At 36.1% G+C, this 15,000-nt stretch overlaps 1 protein-coding gene across 4 annotated transcripts in view; it reads right to left on the reverse strand.

Annotated features, from left to right (window-relative positions):
• Positions 1-15,000, reverse strand: part of zfhx4 (zinc finger homeobox 4) — an 86,094-nt gene that overhangs the window by 46,086 nt on the left and 25,008 nt on the right. For all 4 annotated transcript variants that reach the window (XM_066721683.1, XM_066721692.1, XM_066721668.1 and 1 more), the window contains exons 2-3: positions 14,771-15,000; positions 13,212-13,714 (exon numbers count right to left, since the gene is read on the reverse strand). The exon at positions 14,771-15,000 is cut by the window's right edge and continues 2,379 nt beyond it. In XM_066721683.1, the coding sequence (XP_066577780.1) occupies positions 13,212-13,714; positions 14,771-15,000 (733 nt within the window). The remainder of the gene's footprint in view (positions 1-13,211; positions 13,715-14,770) is intronic.

Raw genomic sequence — 15,000 nt, forward strand, 5'->3', positions numbered from 1 at the left:
AAACCACTCTACCCTTTTCTTTTTATTTTAACTATAAAAACCAAAATGGACAATTTTGGTAAGTTCAGAATAGTTCACAAACTAATTTAATTAACTGTGAAATGCATGTACATTTATTTGTATTTTTGTTTATCTATGTGGTATACAAGAATTCAGTCTACAAAAAAAATGAAAATATACTAACAATGCAACTTAATTGTGTACATCATCATAGTTTTTGCATAGAATACATACGCATAATTGTACATGGATGTAATCTCATACATATGTGCATGTCTACAAGCATACACTGAAGTAGACATATAGGGCAGCAGGGATATGACTGACTTTAATATCAGTAGAGTCAAATCATTTGTTCACTAAATAGAAACAAAATTGCTTATACCTTTAAAAATATATATTTCGTCACAATCAGCAAATTCCTGGCAGTTTGTTTAAGACCTATATTAAAATGCTGTATTTTTCGTTTTCCTTTTATAGACGTTTTTGGCTAAAATACAAGCTGTTCAGAACCTCTAGCTCAGGGATTTCTGATTTATGAGGTTTAAGCTTACCATTTTAGTTTTGCCAGGCTCAGTAAGTGGTTACATACAGACTGTAGGAATCTAAATGTTTGTGGCATCATGTAACTTATTATAACGTTTCCCTTGAGTTTTCACTTAATTTCAGGTTTAGTGTTGGCATTCAAATAAAACATGTTTAATAAAGCATGCTTTAATTTTGAATAACTTCTGATTTTAGTTTTCACCTTCACCAAAATGAAATGCAGTTTATATGTATTTGTAAGAAGCCAGAAAATACTAAGTGATAATGTCTGCTCACAAGCAGTGTTCAACAAACTAGAGAAAAAAAGCACAGCAAATTGTAGGCACATTCATATGCATTTGCAAATCCTACAATCTACCATTTTACTCTGCATGTATAATAGATTTTATTTTTAGACTTATTTATTCAAATGTCCTAATTTACATTGTAACCCACACAATGTAAACTCCTGTATTGAACTATGTAAATTACTGTATTTATTAGAATATTTGTAAAATTACAGAACTGTATGAAAATTACACAGTACACTATTATTCTCTATATTTTACAACAGTTATAGTGCGTGTAGGTCACCTTACATAATGTATCTGTAAAACAAATAAACCCCAACAACAACAACATCACTACCATATATAGGAGTATCGAGATCCATCCAAAAGCTGTTTTTGCAGGTGGCTCAGAGCCCATCCACAATAATACCATGGAACACTCATCTCTTTGATGGGTAATTGTACTGGATTACTGTTTGGCAATCAACCAACAGTTTAGCCCCAAGGGAGCAATCATTTTATTTAACGGCTTGTCCCAGGGTCCCTCTCAGAATGCCAATGTACATCACCCTTCTAGTGCCAGTGTGCTGTGTTCCCAGGGAAGACAGGCTGGGGGCACTCCTCTGAGAAAGCTTAGCTTAATCAGCTGCACAGGTGCCTGGTTATTAAGGAAGGCAGGCAGAAACGACAGTGACAAAACAATGCAAATCACTACACGAGAGACTCCCTTACCTGTCAAACCAACAACACCAAACCCTAGGAAGCCTGCTTTCTAGCTTTGTTCGTATTAACTCAGATAGCAAAGATTTACTGAAAGAATTAAAAAAAAAAAAAAACACTCGCTCTCCCTGCCCCAAAAGGAAATACTTTCATGATTTGTTATGTTACGTTTGTACCGCCTTTTGTTTACAGTGTTCAAATTCCCACGAATCAGCCACACTGTTGCAAAAATGTAGGCTACTAATTTATTTCGTACTTGTTGCTATCACAAGCTAATGAGTGAAGTTAATGATTTGATTTATAAAAAATAAAATAAAGATTGATGTTTAAGAACGAAAGACAGAAAGGGGAAAAAAAAAAAAAGCTGTTTGTACCAAGGACAAATTACGACACTCTATATAAACATGAAGTCTTCCTGTCAGAATCAGCCACTTAATGAACGAGTACCTAAAATAAGCTGTGGCATAATTACTCTGGAACCACGTATCGCCACAAATATGTCTTAATAACATCTATGTGGTAAAATTAAACCCTATCTATATCCATCAACATTTTTGGGTAATACGCACTTATTTGTATGCCTTTGGAAGTATATTGCAGTTTCCGGTGTAACGCTAGGGCCTCTAGCATAAAGAACAACAAAAGCTTGTTTTGTTCCTTAAAGTATTTTAAACACATACCAGCATTACTTGGAAGCTGGCCAGGTATAAAATTCCATCAATACTGACACCCTACAAACACATGTTACCAGTAACCACTATTGAGCCTGAAGAAATAAATGTAATGCTATATCATTGGCAATGTAGCAGTTGGCAACATGACCAAAATTCTTACTGGAAAGGTATGCCTGTGCATTCCGTCTGGAGGAGTTTCACAAGGCAACTGTCTTCAGAAACTAGAGGCACAAAACAGCCCCGAACACTATCCTTTTTGATTACTTTCTTATTTTTCTGTTCGTTTTAACAGATTCCAAAGGAATGTATTGACAAGCTCTAAATTGCCTCTCCTATTTATTTTTTCTATTTGAGACGTCACTTGTAATTATGGCTTATGGGTTCAGCCAACGCAGAACCTTATTGGTTGGTTGGTTAGGTCATGTAATAATAATAATCATCCTAACAAATGCAGGCCAAACAAAATAAGTGAATTAGTACAATGTGTCTTTCAGCAGTGTTTTTCTGAGGTGGTTCTTACTTTAAGGAGCAGTGGCAGGGAGACCAGTTTACACACCACACCCAGGGTCTCTCCTAAATGAATATCCCAGAACTACTGTAATGTTAAATAGTCTCCCAAGCCTGTCATTTAGAGTAATCACTCCACAATCAGCATCTGAACAAAGATTTCTAGTCTGGCTTCCTATATCCAATTTCGGCGATACTAAATCCCAACGAAACAGAAATATGACACATTTAAGTCTACGCACTGAAGACAAGGCTGAGAGTTAAAACTCTGTTAAGTGCCTTTCCAACTAGTCAGAACAGCCAGATTCTTGCAAACAGGATCCCCACCTGCAATCAGTTTAGGAAGCGAAACCTGTTGCCAAACTGTGGTGCAGACGTAATAATTAATCTATATGCTATCTTAGGAAGCTTACGTTGTAGTTACACTAAAAAAACAATCTGTCATCCAGACAAAGACAGCCATCATCAAGACCATATAAACTGACTAAAACACTGATGGGACTCAAAAACTGTACTGCATTTTTTAACTATCTTTTAGTTTAAAGCCATTCTAACTTTCCACAAATTCATTACATGTTCCTTCTGTAAGGGTCACTCCGCTGAACAGCTGCGTATCAGCAAGTGAGTGTTTTTATTTGTACAATTCCTTAGAAAGCTCCAGTCTGTGCCATGCACAAGTCAGACTGTGAGAAATGTCTTTTAACGACTTAACCTAAATTGATCTGTGGTGCAATACTTCATTGATTGCTGTAAACACTGATTCTACTCACTCATTTAAAAGTGAATACAGTTTACCAAACTTCTTTTTTTTTTCTTTAATTGTCATTGACTCTTGTTTTATAAAAAGGTTTTGATTATACATAAATACGCACATGCATACATTCACACACAATTCATAAATTCATCACCTAAGTCTGTGTGTGACAGAAAAGTCCTCACAAAAATAAATAAATACATGCAATAAGAGAGATCAGCTGATTATCCCATTGTTAGAGCTCTGGACTGTTATAAAGAGATGCTTGTGCTGATTTCAGTATGATGGCAGGGGGAGGAACCAAAACAAACATGTCTGCCGTTCTTCAGCCTCACTGCACTGAAGTACAGGGACTCTATCCTTCTATCTCTGTTCGACCATTTGCAGAAACTGTTGCACAGATTTTGCTTTAAATGAACAATAACGCTCACTTGCACCAAATAAGGCAATTTCCTTGGCGACAAAGGAAGGAGCGGGATAATCTGAGCTGCACTCAGCAAAGGTTTCCGGGACACTCCTGAATCTTTCCACTACTCTGAAAGAACAGAAGAGGAGACTCCCAGAGGAGCATAGCAACTCTTTGACTGGGAGCATGCATTTTTGTTGATGTTGTTATTGTCGTCATCGGGCTTGTACTGTGTAGAGGTGACTACAAATACAAACTTCGGCTGGGCCAAAGTGTATGAAGTGGAGAGAGGATTTGTGTCACTTTTTATTTATGTTTTAGTCACACTGGTTAGCTGCAACCCCCTGCTTGCTTAAATGCTGAGTGCTGTATACTTATTTTTAGTTCTATTTAATTATACTGACTTTGTATTATTATTATTATTATTATTATTATTATTATTATTATTATTAAGTGCAGAGATATACTTAAATAAAATCCAGAACATTAAAAACATATCCAAAAAGAAATAGGGATAAACATTTGAAGAACATCTCAGTGTGGGGATTCTAAATAAATAGACAGAGATGAGTTCCTGTCTTCTTAGAACTGAATTACAGAGATTAAAATATGTAAACACACTATGAATGTATATGATTTGCATATTGTATTCCACTTTTAAAGTTGATATGGAAGATTAAGAAACAGTATTTAATGCTTACTTCCCTAATCCCTAAAATTACAAAGATAGATGTAAGTGCATGTCTGCTGTTTAAATTTCCCTAAAAGAAAGCAAATTCCGGATGAAAAGGAAGGCATATTTATATTATGGTGATTTAAAATCTGTCGCCTGAACACTTCTTTGCCATTAAATCTGCTGACCTGATTATTACACTAAAAGCATTCTTTTCTTTGGCTGGATCTGAAAAAGAACAGAGATCCTAAACTTGTGCACATTCATCCTTAGCATTTTTCCCCCACAGTAAAATAAAACATTGTGTAATTCCCATTTCCAAATTATTTTTACAACAGTTTCAGTTTACATCTATACATAGCTCTTTTTCTGGGTTTAAATTTGTAAAAAAGCAGAATGTTATGGCATGGTTCTGTTTTCTTTTAGTTCAGTTTTTAGTTATACTTACGATTTTTTGTCCATGTTTACAAGTAAAAAGTTTGCTAAGGAATATTGTTGATTTAACAGTTCTCACTTGGATGTTAATTAGGTTGCAGGTAATAAACCCACCTAAGGAAAACCATTAACTCGCACTGTTCTAAATAGACATTTGTCCAGAAATGCAAACATCAATCTGGCTACTATGCATTTTAAAACCACGTTCAGCAATTACTGGCTTTGTAACAGTTCTTTTAAAAAAAACGTATCAATGTAGTTACAGGATTGAGACTTGGTTAGTTTTTTTCAGGTTATTTCAGAGTTTTTACGATACATTTTTTTTTAAGAAGCACACAACATGTAAACAAAAACTAAGAATGTCAGTTTTTAAATACAAAATAAGATTTGTTTTTAGTAAAGACATCCTTGCATGTACAACAAAGTATTCAAAACGCAAAGCCTTGTGTTTAATACCATGAGGTAATAAACAAAGCTAATCCCAAATTATACATAATTTGCTGAAGAATCAATATTCTTGACTTAATCAACTGCCAATCAAATGTCTTAATTAATTACAAGATAAAGGAAAAAAAAGTCATTAGGTAAGGTTTGTTCAGAAAACAAAGACAACAAAAAAATAAAAATAAGGAATGTCTGTGTGGGAAGTTCCCCTAATGAACAACAAATTACAATTACTAAAGTAAAGTGAACCATCTGTCTTCCTCTTTGTTTTCACAGTCTCAATAGCAGGGTGCAGTTTCAGCTGAATTCCCATTCAAAATGGCAGACCGCCTTATCTGTGGACTTACATCGCCGTGACATCCCCCCCGCCCCCCGTAACAGATGTTTCCAATATGAAGACGACAACAAGAATGTTTTATAAATATGTTCTAGACATTAAAGGCTAACATTTATAATTATAAGGTGCATGTCTGTTTAAAACTCCTGTTACTATGACTAAGTGCCCACGAGCCCTCAATCATGACAAAAACCCTTTGGAAACTGATATTAATACAAACATGACTTAATGTGCTTTATTAAATGGTTCTTCGTGGCAAGAATGTGTTGTGTCTGCACCCTAAACTGTATAGCTGGATAATTTGAAATGAGCCTGCATAAGCATTTTTTTTTACTTCTAGGGCTAAACTTTAATGTGGGGCTGTTCTTTGGGTGATCTACAGGTACTGCTTAGTATCTGCATACAATATTTTAAATAGAGAATGAGTCAAATACCTGTATAGGTGACACATTTGCATAGCTTGCTCTCCTAGATCTGGGGGTCTGTATTGCAGACTGTCTGGTGGCTTAGGCCTCTATGCTATAGCAAGCCACAGAAAAGATGAGATGATCAGTGCCTGCCTTATAATCTGATAAGCACTAAACAAGTAAGGGCTCACACCAGCATGTTTTCTGAATCACTGCGTTTAAATGCTTTACTTTCATGTTCTCTATCGCGCTCTGTTTTTCTCCAACTTGCAGAAACATGGAAGCAGCGCCCTGATTAGCATCTTATTAAGAAGAGAATAAAAAGGATGAAAGGAAGAAAGAAAGTGAATTTAAACCAGGACATCAAGATTAGGAGCAGGAACACAATCTCAATAGAAACGTCGACTCATTTGCTCCTCTTAGTCAACAATGACAGGCCTTTTTTCTTATTGTGAGCTTTGCATATTACAAAGACAAGTCAAAATTAGCAGACCCTTTTGGACGATCTTTTTTTAATCTATTTCGCTAAATTCTTTACCGGGTGAAGAGGGAAAAAAACTAAAAACATTCATGTAAAAGTTAAATACTTCCTTTTTTTTCAGACCACCACTAGGTAAGTTGATATGACCAATATCTCTAATGCTCAAGGCCACTGTTTATGCCGTCATCATCCATAATAGGAACGACATTGTTTTTCAGAGAAAAGATTTAGCTAGTCTGCATACCAGGGTCCACTCAACATACCAACGGCCACTTTGAAGATTACTCAAATGTTTTTCCTTTGTGCTCCAAAAGAATCAAGGCAAAATGTATTTATTTTTCTCTTTTATAAGTCCACATTTAGGAAAACAATCACAGTGATAATAACAACAAAATAGGATTGGGACACCGAAAGTAGAATAGCGGCATCACTGAAAAAATAGCAAAGAAACACATTTTCACAACATTTAGCCTGTCCTTCACTCCTTCATTGTTTGTAACAATTTAAAATTATATAATTCAATGGGTTAATTTATTTAAATGTGCTGAAATGCATGAACATAATCCCAAACAAGTAAGTGGGAGTTCTATCAGGTCTATTTCATAGCATTAAGGATTACTACTAGCAGTCTAATCCTGCTGAACCTAAGGGAGGTAAATCGCATTGTGTTTGAAATCCTGGCCAGGAAAGAACAGGAGGTTAAATGAGTGCCTTGCTCTGTAATCGAATATCACACACTACTTATCTATTCAATGAGCACCTAATGTTTAAAATCAATTAAGTAAGGAATGCTTTCTGCCTTTGGTTTTATAGCATGTATTAATTAGAGTCAACAGTTTACAAAACTGCAAAAACACAGCTGTAACATTTGTGTTGTATGACAGCTTTTTTCTGTGGTTATATAAGTGAAACTTTAAATCAATATAATATTGATTTTGATGCATATTCAAAAATCAATCCTGGATGCATTTCTCCCTTTAATTTAAATATTTGGACAGTTAGGGGGTTGGTGAATAGACAAATAAAAACAATTACATGGTTTTGAACATATTAAAATTGTACTGAATATAGAACTAGAAATGTATCCTTTCGTTTTAGATAAATCTTTAATCTTTCTGAAGAGCTTAATAAAAATAGTAAAAAAACAACAACTGTGTTTTCAGATGTAATGTTAACGTATCTGAAAAGACAAATTAGATTCCCTGAGTTTTCTAAAAAATAATTGACCTTGCATCATGTATAAAATTAAATATATTTTAACAAAGAATGTCAACTGACACTAAAATGGTTTAAAAGCAGACTGAATGGCTATTTAATAGTTTTCTTGCTATAACATATTTATGAGGGTTTAGTTTGTGCTGACTCTTCAAAATATGTTGATCTTATCACTGTCTGTGAGTCATCCTTTGTTAAGCTGGTTTAAAATCCCATGAGAAATTGAGAGGGGGGTAAGAAAGGAAAAAAAAATGACAGCAGCTCCTGCCACTCTTTGTTCCCAGCAGTGCAAGATTCCCTTTCGGTGGTCTCGAAGTTGCTACCCCCGCTATCCTTCCCGTACCTGTCATCCTCAATAGGCTTCACAGTCCATGCACACAGACAAATGGACTGACCTGGCCAGCCCGCCTGACCCTGGGGCCAGGAAGAAGATCACATCTGGTTATTAATATCGGGAGCATTATCAAATGTTATCTTCCAGCACACCGGAGAAAAGGAGGGTGCTTGGTAAGGGAGAGGGGAGTCCAATTAAACAATATGCATCAAATGTCAATCAGCACAAGGTTCTGGACCTAAGCTTATGCCCCCAAGTGCTGAAATGACCATCTGGTTATGACCACGAAAGGATAAGGGAAGTTCTATTAATATCTATGAGGATTAATGAAAGAAGCCCAGACTAAACTCTTTTCTTTGTGTCCTCACACTCATCTGTCTTTATGCTTTAATTATTTTTTTTTCACTGGCGGACCTCTGAAAGATTTCCATTGTAATCCGTCTGCAGGTGAAAGCTGAGACGATTTGAATAATCTGTCCATTCATTGTGCAGGGGAAGAGAGCTAACAACTGGAATGAAATACATTTATTCATGGAAAAAATAATCTTAATATTTGTGCCGTTCTATTTGCTTGTATATTGCACCACAGCAGCCAATAAAGTCCACTTCAGTTTTATTACTTTATCCATCGTCTCCCCCTTCTCTGCAGCATACAAGAAGGCTGCACAGACATTCATATTCAGTGCTCCTCCTTCTGCAAAATATTGCTTTAATTGTTTTTTTTTTTTTTTTTTTCAGAAACATCCTGGTCAATATGTAAAGTGCAAAACAGGCAAAAATAATGAAAACCTTCTAAGGTTACAAAAAGAGATGAAGAGCAAAATTATTTGGCATCCAACCAAAGAAAAAAAAAAAAAATGAACGTTTGTGTGTGTGTGTGTGTGTGTGTGTGTGTGTGTGTGTGTGTGTGTGAAGGGGGGCAGCATTTCAAATAGGTTATTTTCGTTCTTGGGAAGTACAATGGCTTTTTATGCAAATACATTCTACTCAATCTCCTGTCCATTTTACAATCACATTGGGTGAAATGACAGTCCAATAATTAGAACTGCATATATCTGGGGTATTTGATTTTCAAATTAGAAGGTTGGGGCTGACCTACTGTAATGAGTATGGTATAACTGGCGAGTTAATAACATGCCACTCACTGTATCACCATCTTCTGATTGAAAGGAAAAAAAAAAGGTAAAAATCCAGAGGGGGGAAAGGACCCTTACCTTGGTCAATTTCAGATTCCTATTTCCCCCTCTCTATTTTGCCTTTCATTTCCTACCCCTAACAATGGTGTTGCCATCCATATCATGGATAATGAGATGGCCTATCTGTAAGTCCCAAGGGAAAGGACTGGAGCGAAAGCCAAGGGAATACCGTCTCCCACTTGTGTCTCCTTGGCTATGATAAAGATGAGCATTTTATATCCTATGGCCTTGGTGGGTTTTATATATATATATATATATATATATATATAAATATCTAATTATATTTGCACACGCGCGCACACACGCATATATATATATATATGTGTGTGTGTGTGTGTGTATATATATATATATGCAAATAGAATTATGGGCTCCAGACAGACCATTCTGCTTGACTGATGACAGATGCATGGAAAAAGGGAGGCTGGTGTAATTAAGCAGTTCATCGGTTCTGACTTTTAGCCGGAGATGCACGGTGGACATCCTTAAGTTAAAATACTCCAGAGAACAAGGGCAGCTGAAGAACAGGTGCGGTACGGTATTTGCATTTCCTTGCATAAGCTTCTAATAGACTGACCATGAAAATTCTTGGTTTTAAATGACCCGAGAACCCTGCACCAATCCCTTCTTTAAAGCAACACATATTTCCTGCAGGTTTACTGTCTCTTACTTTTGACAGATTTATACAGAGCACAAATCCTATACACACACAGACACACACACACACACACACATACATAGATAGATAGATAGATAGATAGATAGATAGATAGATAGATAGATAGATAGATAGATAGATAGATAGATAGATAGATAGATAGTGTGTGGGATTATTATTATAATAATTATAATAATTATGGTTATATGCAGTTTTCCTTTTTCCTCTATAATTTTCACTAAGCCTTGCTAAATCAGTTCACACTGAATTCTATCAATTGTATATGTAAAATAAATAATCTTTTTCCTTCCCTTTTCCTTTCTTGCTACAAATACTTTGAGCATTGAACAGAAATAAGGTAAAAGTGTGTTAATGTAATTTAGACTTAGGCCTATTTCATGTCTGGAAAACCAAGGAACTAGGCTAAATTCCCTTCAGTAAAAAAAATAATAATAATTGGTACAAAGCAGTAATAAAATACTGAATATGCTTTTGTTTGTTTCTTCAATCATTTTTTCAGTCATAAAGATATTCTGTATTCCAAGGCCATATGGAAAGGTCATCAACACTTTGTTCTTTTGTATGCTATGCCAAACGATCCAATCCCATATGCCTTTCACCTTAAAACATAAAAGAAGAGGTGTTTTTCTGGTCAAATAAAGAAATAGTTTTTTACTACCACATGTCTATGGGTAAAATAGTCTTATTCCTGCCAAATACATTAAAACACCATCTGCAAAACAGATTTCCAGTACATACTTTAAGGTAGGGGCAGCCAAGCACATGACGAGGCCTATGCTCTAACCCTTTCACCTTTCCCTTGTCAAACTGTGGAGTTCCCCCTGCACATCTCCAGATCAATCACAGCTCAGCATATTCCTGATGAATTCCTGCCTTTCCCTCTTTGGGCGAGAGTACAAATAAATCAATAAATTGTACAGAAAGAAATGGATCCCTTTTAATCCTAAATGTATTCACGACAGCCACCTGCTGTTTTGCATCAGAATCAGCTAAAGATACAGAGGCTAAAAGGGCTGTACAGCTTGGACATAAATTAGTATGCATAATCTCCTGATTATATGTAACGTACATAATAAAAATGGGGTGCTCTATTTACCTTTTTATGTGGTTTAATAATTTACTAATATTGCAGCTAGAAGTAAAAAAAAAGCAATATATAAGTATTCATGTACATCTTTGAACAACTTTGTAAACAGAACATTCATTTAACACGTTAATTAGTTTTAAAATGAATACATTAATTAAAATCTACTTGCGCTGGTCAATGATTTAATCTGTATTTTGAAGATGACCAACACCATTCTGTGCATTTCATAGGTTGAGATTTTTTGGTATATGTGGCATTAGGTCTTACATTTAATTAAACAATAAGTTGTGTGTTTTTACATGTCTGAGAATTTTCATGTAATTTGGTTTCATGTGTGTAATAAATAGTGCATACAAAAGCAATGCAGGTGTTTTAATAAGTGTGTACATTTCTCCACACACACACCAAACAACTTGGGGCTATTAAGAACATGCCTCAGCTAGGCCTTTCTCACCTTCTAATCTTCAATCTACTCTTCTTCCTACATGATGTGAAATGCTCTTTGTTGCCATGGAACCTTTTTTATTTGCTTAGAGAATTACTGAAGCCCCTCATTTTAAACTGCTAAGGATTTCTAAACCTTCCCATGGTTTCATTCTCTAATGCAAGGCCTCAAAATTCCACATGCAATTCTTTCAGGACTTCATTTAGCTCATGCTGACTTCACTCGGTGTAGGATTTACTCTTTGTTGTTCAGTTAGTAACAGCCACATTACTTACAGTGTCTGAATAAATGAATAATATGAGACCACTAATGTTTTATTTTTATTTTAACTACATATAGAAGTAGCGTGGTTAACAAAAACAGAGTGCAAACTATTTTTAATACTTTGTTCCAAAAACTGGTCTTTTGCAACTAGTTTCATTTCTTCATTCTTATTCCAAAAAAATTGGTTACTAATGAGTGCCAATTTTCAAGTCCAACCTTACTGTCTATAGCGAGTTGCTAAATGAACATTTAAAAGTATACAGCCAAGTGAGGCTTATGAATACAGTATGCCAAAAGTGACTAATGCTGTTTAATATATCCTCATTATTTTGATATATTTTAGAAAAGTAATTTAATGAGATGGCAATCTATGATATCAGATTAGTATTATTCATATGTTGCAGGAATTCCAATAACTCCACATCAGAAAGATTGAAAGATCCAAACACGTATGAAATGAAAAACACAAACATAAATATCTACATGCATACGCACACACACACAAGAAAAAAATTCAACGGTGTACCTTGTGACAGAACTCTTCCATCTTTGTAAAACAAGTGTGCACTAAAAATAACACACCTCTCACCACCCTCCACTGCACTAGCAGTTACTCGCCTCGGCTGTTTACATGGGTCTGAAGCCTGCTGTCACTCAGTAGGTGACAACACAGATTAAAGTAAGTGAAGATTTTGAAAACAACAATTATATCTCTGACCATGTCACTGAAGTTTATTGATATTTTTGCTGGGATTCAATTAACTTTGATTTCCGAAGGCATCGTGCACACAGCCTGACTGGCAGATTATACATTCCTAGATTACACAGACCTCGCCACCCTTTACTGGAAAGAGCATAGAAAAGAAAAGTAAAACAATATATATATATATATATATATATATAATTTAGATAAAAATTAGAGACTCCTGCAAATCATGATAATAAAAATAAAATGCACAAAACTGCCTACACTCCTCTGCTCTTTAATAACATTTGTAACCCAGTAAATGAAAGATTTTTAATTTATCACATTACAATTAACCTGCATATTTAGCTATATGAACCTGTGGTGGTGCAAAGGTTTTTATTATTATAATCTAAACCCTGTTTTCTGCCATTCTGACCAGGCTCTTCAAGCAGTCCGGGAAACACAGAGAAATCAGCTTTAAGCTATAATATTGAACTATATTATATTATGTTTAGTTTTTTTTTTTTTTTACCAGAATGAACATACAGAGATTCTACTTTCTGTTGAAGGAGCTGAATGGTTAGAGAAAAAAGAAAGAACACAAGCAAATTTACATTGACATCCTCGTCAAAGCCAGACCAGCGACATACCTTGTAGAGTTTCAGTGCCGTCTCATGCCTCTGGTTGGTGGCGTGCAGGCGCAGTTTATCCACACTGTTGGTGTAGTAGTCACATGCATTGCACTTCAGGTGCACGGGGTTGCCAATAGCAATGCACTTTAGTCTCCACTCGTTAGCTTTGCCTCCTTCTTTGATGTGGGCCACCAGTTGATATTTCTGCATGTGTTTGTCGGTCTTGCAGTGGAGCTGGAAGTTGGCTTTGAGCTGGGTGTTGTAGTTGCAGAGCTTGCACTGGTAGATGTCTCCAATTACAGCCCTCCACTCCTCCTCGGGGAGCGAGCGGTCTGTGTTCACGTGCACGCTCAGGGCCTCCAGGCTGTCAGAGGTGAATTTGTTGCACACAGCGCACTGGAAAAGCTTCAGCAATGGGTCGCTGATATAAGGTGACAGCTCCCCAGCAGAGAGGACGGACAGGTCGTCACCCATTAGCTGACCACTGGCAAGACGGATTTCTGGCGGCAGCTCATTATTTACTGCAGAGAGAGATGGAGGTAGGGAGAGGGAGAGAGAGAGAGACCGAGAGAGAGAGAGAGAGAGAGAGAGAGAGAGAGAGAGAGAGAAGATAAAATTAAAAGGCAAAGTAGAGACCGGTGTAGGGCACACACAAAGGATTTGATAAAATAAAGCCTTAGTGAGGAGTATGCTTTCTCTGAAGCTTAAACTATAAAAAGCTGTAATAGGATTGAATCAGGATCAATTACAATCATCCCTTTCAACTTCTAAATTCCCTCATCAGATAGCTTTAATTACTCCTACCGGGCATAATGTCATTCTTGAATTTGTGTTTTTCAAAGACATGAAAGTTGATCAATAAAAAAAAAAAAAAAAAAAAAAAAAAAGCCTGGCACACTTTTAGCCCTTAAAAAAAACACATTAACTTATGCTCATCTAATTGTAATTTCCCCCATTTTATCCTGTTACTGTTTTATGTGGATTTTGATAATTTCTTTAGAAGGAAGCCAAGTGATCTGCATGTAATGAATTTGGTAATTAGATGACTTTTCAGGAGGCTTAGTACAAATGTCGTAATTAGTCTACTATTAAAACAGGTACAAACGTTGAATAGAAATTGAAAATAAAGGAGTTGAAAATAAAATTGAGAAGGATTTAGACATTACAAAAAAGAAATTAAATATAATTTATGAGGAGCATATTAAAAACTATACACAGACTAAGTGGGGGGATTATAGCCTGTAAATATTTATGTATCTCATGCAGTGGTTAAAAAAGTAAATCCTACAAAATGCATTGCCTTTTTAAAAGCGATAACACATTTGTTGTAAAGGTTCAGTGAAACAAAATAATTACTGCAGGTCTGAAGAATACAGATGAACATCAGTCGTCCTGATCTATTAGTTGTTGCAAGCATTTAAAAACATACCCCTGATAAGCACTAGCAAATGATATTTTTATAATTATTGTTTTAAAGGCATTAAGGAGTGAGGGAAAAAGACACAGGGACCTGACCTGACCTGACCTGACCTGACCTACAACTTGGGAGTACAAGTAGAAAAGGTAGGGATGCTCACCAAGTCCAGGAGCCAGGGCCGCGGCAGTAGTGGGGTCAAGCTGGAAAGGGTTAATCATCATCTGAGGGTCAGCTGGGTTTTCCAGTTTCATGCCGGTCAGGCCTATGTTCTGGGCCAGGTAGTACTGATAGAGCTCGGCCTCAGCAGGGGCCAGGCCTAAGTGCAGGTTGTGCTGGATCTGCTTCATGTTCTGCTGCAGGAGCATCATGTTGTGCATGTGTTTCTCACTG

This window comes from Amia ocellicauda, chromosome 2 (assembly GCF_036373705.1).
Source record: "Amia ocellicauda isolate fAmiCal2 chromosome 2, fAmiCal2.hap1, whole genome shotgun sequence".
Classification (NCBI taxonomy): Eukaryota; Metazoa; Chordata; class Actinopteri; order Amiiformes; family Amiidae; genus Amia; species Amia ocellicauda.